The sequence below is a fragment of the Crocodylus porosus genome, unplaced genomic scaffold (genome assembly GCF_001723895.1).
Source record: "Crocodylus porosus isolate Cpor-Errol unplaced genomic scaffold, CroPor_comp1, whole genome shotgun sequence".
Lineage (NCBI taxonomy): Eukaryota > Metazoa > Chordata > Crocodylia > Crocodylidae > Crocodylus > Crocodylus porosus.
Window position 1 is genome coordinate 106,562,826 of NW_017728906.1, and position 15,920 is coordinate 106,578,745.

Below are 15,920 nucleotides of genomic sequence, written 5' to 3' on the forward strand. Positions count from 1 at the left end.
AAGAAACAGACTCCTGTTAGGAAAACACTTTCTGAATATTAATTAGGGTCTCACAGATTAGCAAGCAACAGACTCCATCAATTAAATGATGCCAAAAGTGAAAGAAGATTTAAAATATTAGTCATTTCAATTTACTAATGAAGAATTCATGAATGTGCCTATAACCCAGTTTAGGAATTGCCAAAAGCAGCTTCTATTGGAGTCCTAATTAATTATACAAACCCAGACTGCTCTGCAGCAGTTCCTATATCAGACACAGCTACAAATATTGATACATTGTGATGATTTTTGTTAGATCAGCCTGGCTCTCTATGACTTTCATAATTACCTCTGCTAGAAAATTCAATGGCACAGTGAAGGGTTTCTAAATACTTTATAGACAACCATAAGTCAACATTGATGTGTTTTATGAATGAAACTTTAACATCCCTTTTTATTTTCAAATCTCATTTTTCTCAATTACAGCCTCTGCCCTGCAACTGCCAGCCTAAACTCTTATGCCTACATAGAGGCAATGGACTACAACAAGTCAGGGAGACTCCAATGGCATCTCCCTCCCAGTGAAGTTGTACATAAGCTCAGTAATAAGTGCTGTAGCCAACAGAAGCTGAGAGTCCTCAGTGCCTTGCAGTATCAACCTCCCTGGCCTCAAACTGGCAACTAGATCTGCTTGGATGGATCCTATCACCTGGAGAGAACCAGTGAAGCCAGTGATGTTTTGCATAGATGCTGGGCATAGGATCAGGGCCTTGTTCTGAAAACTTCCTACTCCTTTAAAATATAACCAAGGAAGACAGGGAGGGAAGGGGTATGCAATTACTTCAACATACATGAATTTTTAACCACTTTCCTCCAGTTTCTGTTTTAAGATTTGCTTTTAATTGTATGGGTTTACAGGTAGGCCATTTTCACTTTTGGGAGTTTCTGGTGGAATTAATTTTTCACTTTCAAACCAAGTCTATTGGAAAGCTGAATCAAAGCTTGCTTAGGGCTGGTAGGTGGAATTTTTTTTTAAGTAAGATTTTTTTTTTAAAATCAGAGTGAACTTTTAATACAAAATCTTTTCAGTAATTTAAAACAGAAATGTTAAAGCAGAGTACGCAGAGGCAGGGTCAGACATCTTGAGCAGTGTGTAAGCAGACCTAACTCTCTGTCTGTCATGAGACCAAGGTAAACCAGCTGATTATCTGGCCCTTTGTGATCATTACAGAGCTTGGTTTGTTAATCACCTCATGGGAGGTTGATGGAGGGAAGTCAGGAATGAAAGCTGAATAAGACGTTTCAGTAAATGTATTTTTAAACCCAACTTGCATGGAAGCAAGGGTGGGAGTGGGGGAGAGAAAAACCTTTTTACTGAGAGAAGGATTGCTGGATTGGACAAAAGGAGAATGAAGAGCCTGTTGAGGAGCAATAACAGTTGGCTCTAGGTTTTGCAAAGCCTTATAGGAAGCAATACTATGGGAAAGTTCCATCCTCTTCTCACCTATTCCTGAATCTCTTCTTCCCCACCTCCAGCTGTACACACTTACTACTCTCACTCTATCCTAGTTCATGCTTGCCTGCTCCATGCCTTGTTTCTCATTTGGGGTGGCCTGTTTCCTCAGCTATATGGATCAGGGTAGTGAGAACTTATAGACCCTACAGAACTTTTAAGATGTAGGTGAAATCTTACGCAACTGTCTATGCCTAATACCAACCCTGGACACTAATTTGGAGATGCCCTGACATTTTCATGGCTCTCAATTCCTTTTAGCTTTCATCTGCCATGAAGACAGCTGGAAACTGGACTCAGCTGGACACATCTCCTATATAGGCAACACCTTAATCACCATGAATGTAATAGGTGTTTCAGCAGGTCTAATGTAAAGACCGAAGCCATGATCAGACTGGCCTAACCTGAAACACCAGAATGCCTGTGTTGGCAACTGCCAGGTTGATCTTTGTTCCTTCCCTGTCCTTTGCTGGATGCAATCGAATTCCATACATCTCCAGCCGACGGGCAATCTCTAGCAACTGGAAATCTGATTCTGCTGGTGTCTGTCCCCTGCAGAAACAAAAGCCAAGAAACCTAATCCTTATTAATTTGTGATCAAGGGCCTCAAAAAACATTTTATTAGATAGTACCCATCTGCCCCTTTCATTCTACCTAACTTCCAGCAACTACAACAATAGGTCTAGCATCAGGTATAGTAGTCAAAAAAGCAAGATTTCTTAAAAGGAACTCTTAGTGCCTCAATTTTTGCATGCCCAACTTTACATACATAAAGGATTTTGACTTTTTCAAAAATGTCTTAAACTAAGACAGATTTGGAAGAAATGAGAAGTATGAGAAACAGTTCCTCCTGGAACTATTTAGCCCATCTGCAACTGAACAGGCAGATCTCGAATTGGCCTCCTCAGTCATCCACAGACTCACAAATTACATCCTATTTGCTGGAAAACTGTCATCCTCATATCGAGAGACTACCAACAACCAATACAAAACCAATTTCCACTTAAAATACAAGTAAGCATACATGGAGAAGTCTGGACATCAGAATTTTAGCCATCATAATCCTGCTTGTGTTTTTTTTAAGATAAAGAACATATTATAAATAAAAATGTTTCCGTTTTAATCAAACATTGTTGCTGGTGAACTCAGAAGCCAGCCAACCAGAGTATATAACCTCAAAAGCACACAGAGGCTTATATACCTCAGTCAAAAGAATTGTAACCTTCGAACATTACAGTGTGAAATGACACAGATGTTATTGTGTACACAAGTCAGTTTGCTATTTGCTTGTCTATATCTTCAAAAATTACATTTAAATTCTGTATTATTTATATGAACAAGACCATAGATCACATTGTGAAAAGATTCATAAAAATGAAAGATGATGGGAATAGTATAGCATATAACTGATTGAGAAGAAAAAAATATGGAAAGGGGTAAACAAAACGCAGTGAACACTAAGGGTAGTGAATGTACATTTTTGGGTCCCATATACATTCATTTCTTCATTATTAAATTATGCAGCAGTCCTGGTTGAGGTAACTGCTCATATAAAAAACAAAGTCATGACAACTACCCAGACTGTTTAGTTGAAATGCAGCAATGTCCGTTTTGAACGCTGTGAAAGCAGAAATGTGTGTCCTTCAGTCTTTACAGCTTCCTTCCAAACCAAACCAAAGCCTTACTTCAATTCCTAATAAGATTTTATATTCTATTTGCAGAATCTCTCAGACTTCCCCTCAAGATTCTAAATGAAGCCCTCTCCTCCGGGAAGGTGAAAAGGCCGTAATTCCATGTCCTTGAAATCGATGAGATTACTGACAATCACCTGCATGATAAGGGTCATCATTTGTAATCAGATCTGTATATATTAAATCAGCAGTGAAGAGTTTTATATAAATCAGGCTCTGAAAACAAGTGAAGGCTTGAATGAAAAATCAGAGCTGACTGATACTCCTGTACGTTGATAGCACAAATAAAAAAAGTAAGCGTAGGAAAAATTCATAGGCCTGAAAGTCATGTATAGATAAAGCCTATTATAAATTTACAGCTAGAATTACACTGGATGCAAAAGAAGCTAACAAGAAAAAAAAAGCTGGGACTTACATATGATTCAGGTGGAATTCCATAATTTTGTCTTCTAGTGCTTCTTGCTGAGGTATATACTTGTTCTTTGCTAAGTGTTCACGATCTATGGTTTCATCGAAATCCCCAATCTCAGCTAGAGAGAATGCAGGGGAGGGGGAGGCAGAGGAAATCAAAAGATATATAGTTAGATAAACCAAAAGACAGATAACTAGAAACATGGCAGAGAAATAAAAATATATTTGTTCAAAACCTCAGCATGGTTTTTTTATAAGGCATATTTTATGTCATTTTCCAGATCTTTCTTGTCTTCTTTATGAGTAAGTAGAACAGTGAGAGGTGGCTCAGTAGGTAGAATTACACTTGCACAGATGAAATATTCACAAACCTATGCTGGCTTGGGTATAGATCAGGGGCTGGCATGTAAGACAGGCCACCAACTTGATGAACATTTTGGTGGAATATGTCAATTTTGTTGCTTTCACTGTGGCACTCAATACAACTGCATTTGCTCTAGAACAATGATCTCTCCAGAACTCCATCTTAAAGCCCTTTCCAATTATGCACTATGCCAGGATTGTCTAACTTCTACGCCCCTGGGGGAGGGGGCGCATGCTGTGGGTGCTACACACCATACAGGCCATACCAGGCAAGGCATGGGCCACTGGGCAACTTGCCCAGTGGATGTTCCTCTACCCCACTTGCTATATGGCTATACTCACACAGGCACTCCCTCCACTGCTGTACCACGTGGGCACAACCCCTCTCCATGCACAGCCCTGGATTCACCCTCAGCTTCCCATGTACTAACCCCTCGGTGGAAGCAAGAAGCAACAGCTGGAGGAGGAAGAGGGAACCCAGAGACTCTGTCTGCTGTTGCAGCTTGAGCAATAGGGGAGTGGTGGCTTGGCAGGAGCCTGAGAGCCACAACTTAAACTCTCACAGGTCACACATAGCCCAGGCCAAAGGCTGTAAGTTGGACAGCCCTGCACTATCGCAAATTTTAAAAATATTTGTTTTGATTCTTTGAGTAAATACAGTCATACAGTGCATCCTGCACAGTTATGAAGCCTTATCCCTGATGGGCTGTAAAATAAGAAAGGCGTGCATGATGGTCCTTTCCCTTCCTTTCTAATGCATTCCTGTGAACTGAGTTTAATAATTTTCCCAAATAAAGTTGCTGCCATCTGCTACATTTGTTTCAGTAATAATAAGCATGAAAGCTTGCTAAATAACATACCTTCCAGCCCTGTCACATTACCACATTACCACTTTGCTTTTTCTTTTTGAAATCTACTTATGGGAATCAGACAAAATATTTAATAGCATAATGTTTCCTTCTGTATTGTAACTTACTGACAAGCTTCTGAAGGCACTGCTATTAGTTACTTCATTGAATTATATCCCCCCAGTCCATTCTGGTCCTAATGTTCTAGGAAGAACAATACTTTGAAGGCTGTTATTGTTCTGTCCAGCCTGTGTGAATGAGCACTGACAGACCCCAGTTCCCACACTTGACTTTTTATCAATGCACTAAATTAAAATCCAGAGAACATGTGCAAACAATTAATACATTCTACAGCTTTCTTAAATCATATACTTTCTTGATACTTCCAGAGCTCAGAAGTGGAAAAAAATAATAAATGAAAATATTATTTCTCACTCATGAGCTTCAATGCTCTTTCTGCATAGTTTTCCTCAGTCCCTATTTTCTAAATTTCAAGAGACCCAAAGTATTGCTGCCTTACTATTGTATCACTGACTTCCATCACATTAATTATATCTGCCTTCTCTAAATCTGTTTCAAAATTGTTCTCTTGGCATTAAAATTGTTGTCTCCTAACTTGTGCTCACCGTCATAAGCTGTTTTTTAATACATGAGCTAATGTCATAGCAACTCATCTGCTGCTGTCATAACATGTTTTTATATTAAGAGCAGGCTGTAACATCAGTATAACCCACAGATTTACCCCTCAGAAAATGATTCTTGAAAACAGGCAGCCACCATGCAAAGACCTATTCTGCACAACAACTATAGGAATACAGTAATGTTCACCTTCTGCTTCCCTACTCTTCCCAATTTTATAAAACATTATCACCACCTGTTTAATTTTATTTATTATTGTAAAAATGCATAAAATAATTTCTTAGCCACCAAATAACAGACTAGTGAAAACACACTTGAAGTCATCAGCACACATAACAAGAAAGGAAAAAAGAGCACAAGTTCAACAAAATTGAAATAAAATTGGAAGAAAAAATCCAACTGATTTTTCTAACAAGTAAACTTTCATCAGCTGAGAAGTCTTGATCAAACATTGCTTATGATTTTTTTCAATGAAGAAAACATGTTTGTTTCTTCTAGTGGTTGAGTCACTATATTTAAAAAAGGAAAAGTCCTTTTTCTTCATTCTGCCTTTCAAAAACAAGGTGTGTAGCTTATTTGAAGGCATGCTATTTCCATGAAAATACGGTAGAGGTTCCAAGACTTTCCTCTCTCCTTTGAATCCTACCCTTCACTGCAGTCTTCTTCCACTTCCAGTGCAGGCTTTGCATCAAGTCGTTGCCTCTTTTAATATGATTCTGTAAATCCTGGCATCTCCCTCTACACACCTTCAACTTGACCATGCCTCTTTGTAGATAATAATTTTACAACTCTCTCAACTCATGTTGTGAACTGTCACTCATCTCTCTATGTATTGATTGTCACCCCTTGCCAAAAATGGTCCTCCAAAACTGAAGCGCTCTTTCCTAGCTAAAAGGCATCTTGTGCCATTCTCCTTGATTCAGATCTTGGTTTTGGGAGTTATTCTTGACCTTGAACTTACTAATAAGAGCGAAGTAGAAAGTACAAAAGTCTCATAATCACCTGCTCCTGAACTTCGAGAGAATTTATACTTGCCTCAACTGCTTCTACTTAAATACTAATTCCTGTCTTACTAATTTTTCATTGATTACTTTCACAGCCTCTTCTGCAAGCTATTGATATCGCTCCACTCTAAACTTCAAGATGTCCAGAATTTTATGGGCAGAGTATACTCTCTCTCTAGGGAAGCACAAGAATATAATCCTATCCCCTATCATTTTTACTAGCTTTCTGTCTCACCCCAATTTAAACTTAATCTCCTTTTGCTTCCTATTTGTACCCTCTCTCCTCAGACTCCCTATAGCTGGGGGCATTTCCATATGTACCTGAAACTTTCTCTCTCCTTATGTTCTCTCTAGCCCCTGACTTTGAAGAGCTCTGGTTTTCAATATACTACAATGGGAGCCATAGTTTTAGAAATAACAAGAGTGTTTAAAGCCAGAAGATCAGGACCATTAGACTACTTAGTCTGATCTCCTGTGCATCGTGAACCATTACATTTCACTCAGGTATCTTTATATTGGGACAACCAAATGGATTAAACTAAAGTATTTGAGTGCTTGGGGAACTAAACTGCTGTACTAAAGGCAGAGAAAGGGAGAGAGACTTAGGGTGTCTTTACACATGCTCTGGGATTGGGGTGGAGGGTGTTTTAATTACAGCGTATAGGTGCCCTTAGGTTTCAGAAAGCAGGGAATTATTTAGGTGAAATATTCTCAGGAGGTCCTAGCAGGAAATCCATGCATCACACTGCAGAAGGTAGCAACCCCCACCCCCATGTCAAATCCAGTCTGAGCTCAAAATTCCATCAAAGGAGCAATGAGGCGATTATTTTAACCCAACCTTGGGGAACAGACTTAACAGTCAAAAATCCAGTACAGAGGATTCTCTACACTGCCTCAGAGTGAGCGGGGGATGGAGAGGGAGTCTATCTTGCAGGAATCCTGCTTCTCCTCTAACCAGTTTTTGATGATTCAGAAGAAGGTTAAAACAAAACAAAACAAAACAAAACACAGTACATAATTAGGGATCTACTCAACTTTGTGATTTTGTGATTTTTGCAAGAAACTGCTAAAAATGATGTTTTTTGTCCTTCCCCATGATTTTGCATGGAATCGCCAGAAAAACAAAAAAAATTATAAAACAAAATGTTCACTCCCCAGTGGGAGAAAGCAGCTGCTGTGGCCTGCCTGCACAGCCTGCTGGGGAAGGGGAAGCTGCCAGCATGGAGAACAATTAAGATGACAACCATCCCCTCCTCCACTGATTGGCCAAGAGGGCAGACTTTTATATGGGACTGCCCCACTCTGCCAATCAGCGGCGAGGGGTGAACTGCATGAAAGGCAGCCCTCTCAGCCAATCAGTGGCGAGGAGCAAGGCTGCTGTGGCCCCTCAGCCAATCAGCAGCAAGGAGGGAAGGGGGAGGTAAAAATCCACAATTTTTACTTCTCCTCCATGCACTTTATCCCTATATATAATGACCGAACTGTAGAGTGAGGTGGGTGGAGGGGAACCTTTTCAGGAGACTGTCCAAAGCCCAGAAACACAGGATTTGCTTATTATCTTAGGGCAGAGTTACAAGCAGTATGAATGTACTGAGTTTCAGAGCTCCTGTTCTCTTCATGGCCCACAAAAGGAGGGACTGAACATGGGAATTCAAACACCAGAAGTCTAACAGTCCAGACAGAAACACATCTCCCAGTTATAACTCAGGATGATTTCTGGAAAGCGCTCTGAGTTGCAGTGTTACCCCAGACCAAACAGACATTCACTGTTGGCTCCAGGGGGAGGGGAATCTCCCTTGGGGCTGGGAGCCTGCAGCCGGGTTCCCACAGCAATGGCCAGGGCTCTCTGCCCGTGCTCGCTGTTTTCGGAATGGGAGGGGGAAAGGCAGCGGAGGGAACTCATTCTTGGGGCTCCCCACATGGTGCTGAAAGGTGGGGTGGTTGAACAGGAGTCCCCCCCACCTTGGGGGGCTCCAATACACCCACCCAACCCTTAGGGGGGGCTGAAAAACCCTAGACTTAACTCCCTCTGGTCCCTTTCCCCACTCCCATTCTGCAAACAGTGACAGGCTGGGAGCTCTGCAAGTACAAATTACAAAAGATGCTACATTTTAGAACATCTTTATCTGATGCCTCATTCAATGAGGGGTCAGATTTTCACTCAATCAGCCATTTTTTAAGTTGTTTGCAGCCATGCACTTGTGTTTGGTCATGGCTATAAACTGCTTTCCATGGCCAGATCAGGTGAAAACTGTCACTTCTGTCTGCACCCTACAGGTTCCACTCTGATTGTTAGCCCTTACCTTTGCACCTCCAGGTAGTAACATTTCTCCCAAAATGGAACTAATCATATCCTTTATAAAGGCTTCTACTCTCATTTTAAGGATGCCAAAAATGGTGGGTCTTAATTACCCACAATGCTATGAAACTGCAATTCATTTTTAAGTTAAATTCAGTTCCAGTAACTAGGCCTTTTTACTGTTTTACTAACAAGACTGAAAAGCCCTCAGCATATCTCCTTTCTTGTAGAAGTAACCACATACAGTGATCAAGTCACCATTTTATCTCCTCTTTGATACAATGAATAGAATTCAGCTCTTCAAGCTTTATATTGTAAGGCTGGTTTTCCACATCCTTCAGAATTGAATCCCATTTGTGGTCTTCCCAATGCTGTTTACAGAGAAGGCAAGATCTTGTCCCTACCTCTACTTGATATTCCCCTTTTTCCAAAGGTCAAATTAGCCCTATTTGCCACAGCAAGTTAAGGCAATTGTCTGTGCTCAGACTGAGACACTTTCTAGCTCCTTACAATTTCCAGGGAAGAGTTAGTAAAAATTACAGGAAAAGAAAAATGTTAGTTAATTTCTGTTATGATTTTGCTGAGTCCCATTTATGGAAAAGCTGAGCAGTAGAAACATTCAACTTAAAAAAACAAAACAAGCAAAACCCCACAAAACATTCAGCTATATACCACGACACAGGTTGCTCATTTTATTTATTTACAGTTTGTCTTTTGCTATTGCTTAATCACATAGGCTGGTGGAGGCCAAAGCAAAGAGAACTGTTGGCATCTGCTTATAGACTAAAGACTGATAAGGGATGAAAAAGCCCTACCACCAAACGGACCACTTCTGACACTGGATAGTGGGATTTATCTGTTCCTGACAGAAAAGTACTTCGACGGCCTTTGTTAGCTGAGTAACTATCTTACTGTCAGCACTTAAGTAGAATATGTGGTGCTGGAGTTTACAATGGCTATTCAAAGTAATGATCTATTATGACTAAATAATTTTGGCACAGACTACCAAAGTATGCTTCAAAGTAGATTTTCACAACATTATTCTAGATAGGGATATCCATAAATTCTTGAAATGGAAAAATGTGTTCTCTTTTATGTGATTTGGAAGATAAAAGTAACTCTGACAGCCCGATATAAATGTATATATGATCCAAGTGAACACATTTTTATTGCTCATATTTCTGGATAAAGCGAGTTAAAATCTATTGACTGTCTCCCTTCCCTCACCTCCCCTAATAAAAATCTCAGGGCTATGACTTAAGTCTGATATTCTAAATGTGTTTATTTACTGTGCTCCAGACAGTATACAGAACTCCAGGAATCATATGGTCCAATGACACAATACTATATTAAATATAAAACACAAAAGTAATTAATTTGAAAAATTCAACGTATTTGCCATTTCTCTGCAGAAACTGTTCCTCAGAAGACCCTACCAGGTTGTTAAACATAGCTCTTTGAAAACATAGCTTCAAAGGTCCAGAATGTTTCTAATGACCCATTGTCTTCACTTGAAAGGGTAAAGCTGATAAACTACATAAAAATACATAATATAACACAGTGCATGGAAGCTCTCACATGTGTTTTTCTATGCCATATTGCTTACTGCAGATATGTTCAGCCTAACAAACTTCCTTCTACTCACCACTCCTTTATCGCATACTTTTTTTTTCAAGGAGGAAAGGAATAGAACTTACACTGTACAATGTGTGAGACTAAGAGTGCAGTACTGGTATCGTTACATGTTAGCCTGCCCTGGGCCAGGTCTTGCTTCACTTGCAATGCAAATAGGTACCTATGAACAAAGAATCAAACAAAGAGTTACACAAGGCATAAAGAGAGGGGAAAAGAAGCAGTAAAATGCCAAACCCAGTGTTTGGCAACAGGTTGCCCACCTTTGTCAGAATCTGTAACAGTGACTTGAAGTTTTTGAGTTTAGTGGCTGGATGAAACAAAACATTGTGTTACAGTTAGAGGTGCACTGATACATTGGTCCATATCATATACACACCAATAAAAGGAAAACTGACATTATTGGCAATCAGCTTTTTTTGGCTGATGTGGTTGATAATGTCACTGATAAATGCTGTGCGCAGCTGCAGCATGCACACAGCCAGTCCAGCACTTTGGATAGCAGCATCTGGCTGGTAAGTGTTGGGGGAAAAGGAGTGGGGGTAGACCGAGGAAGGGAGGGAGGGAGTGGGGCTGGGCAGGGGCAGGCACTGTCCAGTTGGGGTGGGGCATAAGACAGAGCCACAAGTGGAGCTTCCAGGGGGCATGGGGGGGCGGCTCCTGCAGCTGCGTGCACCTCAGGGCAGGCATGGGGGTCATGCACCCCCCGCGATCTGCATGCAGGGCAGTCTCTGTGCATTGAGGATGAGGACAGCACTGGGCTATTCCCAGCAGGGTGGCTGGGCCAGGGCTGCACTCAGGGCAAGCAGCAGTGGTGCCGGGAGGGGTAGCTATGGGGGGCTACAGCTATCCCAAAATTTGCTGTAGCCCCCTCAAGCCCCCTCTCAGAGCCAAAACTGCCCACCCTGAACACAGCCCTGGCCGAACCCCTCTCCCTCCCCCCCAACCCTGGAAAGAGCCCAGCACCATTCCTGGACCTAGCCCACAGCAGCAGCCCACAGTGGCAGCCTGCCCTCACCCCATGCACAGATCCAGGGGGCACATGACCCCCCTGCCTCCCCTGGGGTGTACGCAGTGGCAGGAGATACACCCCCCAACCCTTCACCCCCCAGATCAGCCACTCATGGCTCTGTCCCATGCCCTGCCCCAGCTGGGCAGCACCTGCCCAGTCCCAGACCTACTCCCTCCCACACCATAGGGGGCCTTGATCTGTCCCCCCACACCCCTTCCCTACAAACAGACTTACCAGCCTGATGCCAATCGGCAATGGGATCAGTATCGGCCAGTATGGCTTGTTAATAATCTGCCATTGGTACTGACCCACAAAAATCTTTATTGGTACACCCCTAGTTACAGTTGTCAGGATTTTAAATACCCCCTTTTTACATAGCCAAGATATGCTAAATTTATTTTATGAACTAATAAGCAGGGATCCTACTTTTCTCTGATAAAAAGAAGTCTGAAATTCTCTGCTTTAAGAACCCCTTCCAAAAATCCATATTTTTCCATGATTAAACAAAATGCCACTATATATTATTTCGATTGATATGGCATTGTGTTTTAGTCATGGAAAATGTGGATTTTGGGGGGGGTTTAAAGCAGAGAATTTTGCATTTTTTTTTAACCAAAGAAAACCAGGATCCCTGCTAAATAAGCACTGAAGTGAAATGACAGTGCAGCTACAATGTGATAACCATTATGAGTGCTGACAGATGTGGAACTCCTCACCCTCTCTCCCCTCCAAGCGGTGGTTTACCAGAAGAGGAAGCGAATTAGTTCAACCTGACTTCCTAGCATCTCTATAGATCAGGTGCTTCAGCGGGACTTTTTGGTGCTTTTATTTAAAGCTGATTCAGTTGGCTACTATATTCACAACATGGCTGTGATTTAGGTAAGTTCTATTATCCTCATTCAACAGATAGGAAATTGATGTGCAAAGAGACTAAAGAAAAATAGGAATTTGAGGACTACATAGGTCTCACTGATATTTCAGTGGGAATTGAGGTTACTAGCCTCATATAGGATCAGACCCTAAAGTACAGCTTTAATTGAAAACCAGCAACCAGAAATTTGGCTTTTTTCTTTTTGTTAGTGATTGGTCTCAATCTCTCACCCATCTTTTGGTACCCTGCCACCCACACATCATTTCCTTTTCAACAGCACATATCTTGTAAAATCATGCACTTACTCAGATCAAATTTTCTGGGATCTCTGGCTTTGCATTCTGGAATGCCATGAGATGCCCACCGGTCAGATATTTAGAATGGAAGGCTCAGGAGCAAGCCTCCAGTCCCTGTTTTGCTCTTTTGGTTGGTGAATGGGGCTAGGCATCTTATTTTTGATCTTGTCCTAAATGTTCTGTTAGTTCTTTGAATATTTTATTACATGTATAAACAGCCCAGGGAGGATTTCGTAGATACACCATTGGCTTTTAAAGAAGTGTGCAATTTGGTTGAGACTTACTTTTCTCTGAATCAGAATTAGCAAATTAAATGACAAGACTTTGTTACAGCAATCTGGGATTTTAATTATACAGTAAGTTTTTGCTGCAAGTTTCTAGGGGGTTGGCATTTTCTTTAATAGGAAACCATCACTCATCTCTAGGGAGCTAGCTTAGATAAAACTGGTAATAAAAGAAAGTGTTATTGTGTTTTACGGTTATCATCTCATATGTGCCTTGGAGAGTAGTGTGCACTACAAACATTGATTATTATTTAATAGTAATAATTGCTATTATTAAATAAACAGAGAAAGAATATTACAAAAGTAAAATGAATTACCATATCTACCTGAATCCAAAACAACTTTGTATTTAAGATGACCCCCCAATAATTAGATTCTATACATGGAGAATGTTTACATTTGTTATGATGTTCCATATACAGAATCTAATTATTGGAGGGTCATTTTAAATTCAGGCCACCTCCCCCCCCACTGCTACACCAGGGAAAGCAGCAGCATAGGGCAGGTGGGTGGGAAGACAGCAGGTGGCCTGACCACCGCCCCTTAACCCATCACTCATCTCCCCTCCATCCCTGTGGCTGCCCCCCGCAATACCCTCCGCCTCCTTTCCTACAATCTTGCCCTACCCGCACCTGCCTCTTGCTGCAGCCTGTGCCCTGCCACCAATCCTTTGAAGCCTCTGAGCCCCGTGGTACCAGCTCCTGGGACTCTAGAGATGCTGCCACTGCTACTGCTGATGTGTGGCTGGGCTGCAGCTGCAATGGGGTCGAAGCCATGACTGATGGTAAGCAGCAGGGGAAGAGGAGGGAGGGGAAGGCTGTGAGGGTGGGCATATGTGGGTGGGAAGGTTTCTCTGACTCTTACCCACTCTCACCCCACTCTGCCTTCTAATCAAATCCAAGATGAGGGGATTCCCCCCATGTTGAACAAGGAAAACAAAACTCATCTTGGATTCAAGAAAATACAGTAAATAAATGAAATAGGATGAAGGGTTGAAAAACAGGAATCAATCAAAGCCATTTCTGTTAGGCAAAGCATACAAACTATCATAACAGTGCGCACAGCAAACCAAGAACCAGTTTCAGTCATAACAATAAAGAAAATTGAAGATGTTTACATTCTTGCTAAAGTTTTTTTTTTTTCCACTCCTGTCCCCACCATACTCCTGGACTCTAGAGTATTATGTAATTCTTAACACAAATTAGGTTGTTTTGTACCACTGTTTAAAATATTACTTTTTGCATGTGAGCTTTTTGGCAGCATGACAACTCCAGTTCCCATGCGTTTCAAGATACTAGCACCATCAAAGATAAACAATGAATTTAGCAGACAACTGGCCTCGGTTCACCATTACAGCTAGAACTGTCAGCGTATTTTAATATGTAGATATTTCCAAACAATTTCACATCATGCAGACAAGATTTTATCACAAGAAAGTTCACATGTAACATATTTATTTTAACAAAAAAAAAAATGGATGACTGTTCCCAGGTGTATGTGTTTATCAGCACTGACCTAGTAGCTAACACAGTGATCATGCAGGTTTGGTTTGACTTCCCCAAGTTATGTACTCAAGCCCAGCGAAGAGCTGGAAAACAGAATCATTCCCAAGACACACATTCTGGTTTGATTACCAGCACCTGGATCTGAATAGCACTAGCTGCAACTGGGTTTTAATGACTCAACAAGATGATAACATTTAGGAACAAACAGCTTCAGAAAGGATGACATGAAAGGGAAGAAAGGTAGAGAGAATGAACAATGAAACTTATATTCTTAATAAACCAGCTAGTTTAACGGTCTCAATATGCTGTACCATACTTGGTCATTAAGATCCATGAGGTTCTTATGGCCACAGACATTTTGGACTCAGCAGGCATGTCTACATTTGACGCTACAATGCTGCAGCAACGTGCTATGGTGACGTAGTGCTGGCAAGCAAAAACAATAATGCTGCAGTTACATCACTGTAGCGACTTAGGGGCTAAAAAACCACAGTGCACTGCTAGCATGGTGCAGTAATGGCTGTTACAATGGTGCCAGTCAGCACCATACATAGACTCCTGGCAGTCCCAGGTGAACTTCTGGGCCCCCTTGGCCAGAGATAATGATAATAATAATATTTTTAAAATTACCATTTTTGGGCTCCCTTTCTGTTCAGGCCTCGGGAGGCTGCCCAGTTCACCCATGCCTGTGTCTGGCCCTGATGCCTATACAGCTGTTGCAACGGCAGTAACAACACCATAAAGGCATGGTGTAGATGCTCCCAGTGGGTGTATCTACATGTGCTCTTTGCTGCAGAGTAGACTCATTAGCTTTGCAGTAAAGAGTCACAGTCTACACATGTGCCAGTATTAAGGCACAATAGATTTACTCTGCCATAAGATAGTGCAGGTGGGGACAGTACTATTTTATGGGGGAGTACTTACATGAGATCAAACACACATGTAGATTGTGACAGGCTGGCTGGGGCACGAGGGCGCTAAAGTGTAATGGGTGCATGCAAGCTAGCCAGCACCACACGGTAGCACCCCTGTATTTCATCCAGCCCCTACACTGCCCAATGCTGCCACCCAGAGGCCAGGGCTGACCCCCTGGGCCTTTGCCAGCCTGGGGCTGTTCTGCCCTGGTTCAACAGGGAATTAGCTGAGGTCATTGCAGGACCCTTGGCATGGCTTTATGAGTGCTCATGGTGTTCTGGTGTGGTGCCAGAGGACTAGAAGAGGGCCAACATGGTTCCCATCTTCAAAAAGGGGAGGAAGGAGGACCCGGGAAACTATAGGCCAGTTAGTCTTACCTCGATCCTGGTTAAGCTTTTTGAGAGAATTATCCTGGCACATGTCCACGACGGGCCAGCAGGGGAGATTATGCTTAGGGGTAACCAACACAGGTTCATTAGAGGCAGGTCCTGTCAAACTAACCTGGTGGCCTTCTACGACCAGGTCACCAAATCCTTAAATGTAGGGGTAGCGGTAGACATAGTCTTTCTAGACTTTCGGAAGGCCTTCAACACTGTCTCTCACCCCATTCTCATTAAGAAACTGGGGGACTGTGGTGTTGACACCTACAGAGTCAAAT

At 41.9% G+C, this 15,920-nt stretch overlaps 1 protein-coding gene across 6 annotated transcripts in view; it reads right to left on the bottom strand.

Annotated features, from left to right (window-relative positions):
- Positions 1-15,920, bottom strand: part of FARP1 (FERM, ARH/RhoGEF and pleckstrin domain protein 1) — a 330,803-nt gene that overhangs the window by 76,368 nt on the left and 238,515 nt on the right. For 4 of the 6 annotated variants that reach the window (XM_019529720.1, XM_019529719.1, XM_019529721.1 and 1 more), the window contains exons 6-8: positions 10,445-10,542; positions 3,599-3,713; positions 1,897-2,068 (exon numbers count right to left, since the gene is read on the bottom strand). In XM_019529720.1, the coding sequence (XP_019385265.1) occupies positions 1,897-2,068; positions 3,599-3,713; positions 10,445-10,542 (385 nt within the window). The remainder of the gene's footprint in view (positions 1-1,896; positions 2,069-3,598; positions 3,714-10,444; positions 10,543-15,920) is intronic. The other 2 variants (XM_019529722.1, XM_019529723.1) reach the window with 1 other exon arrangement.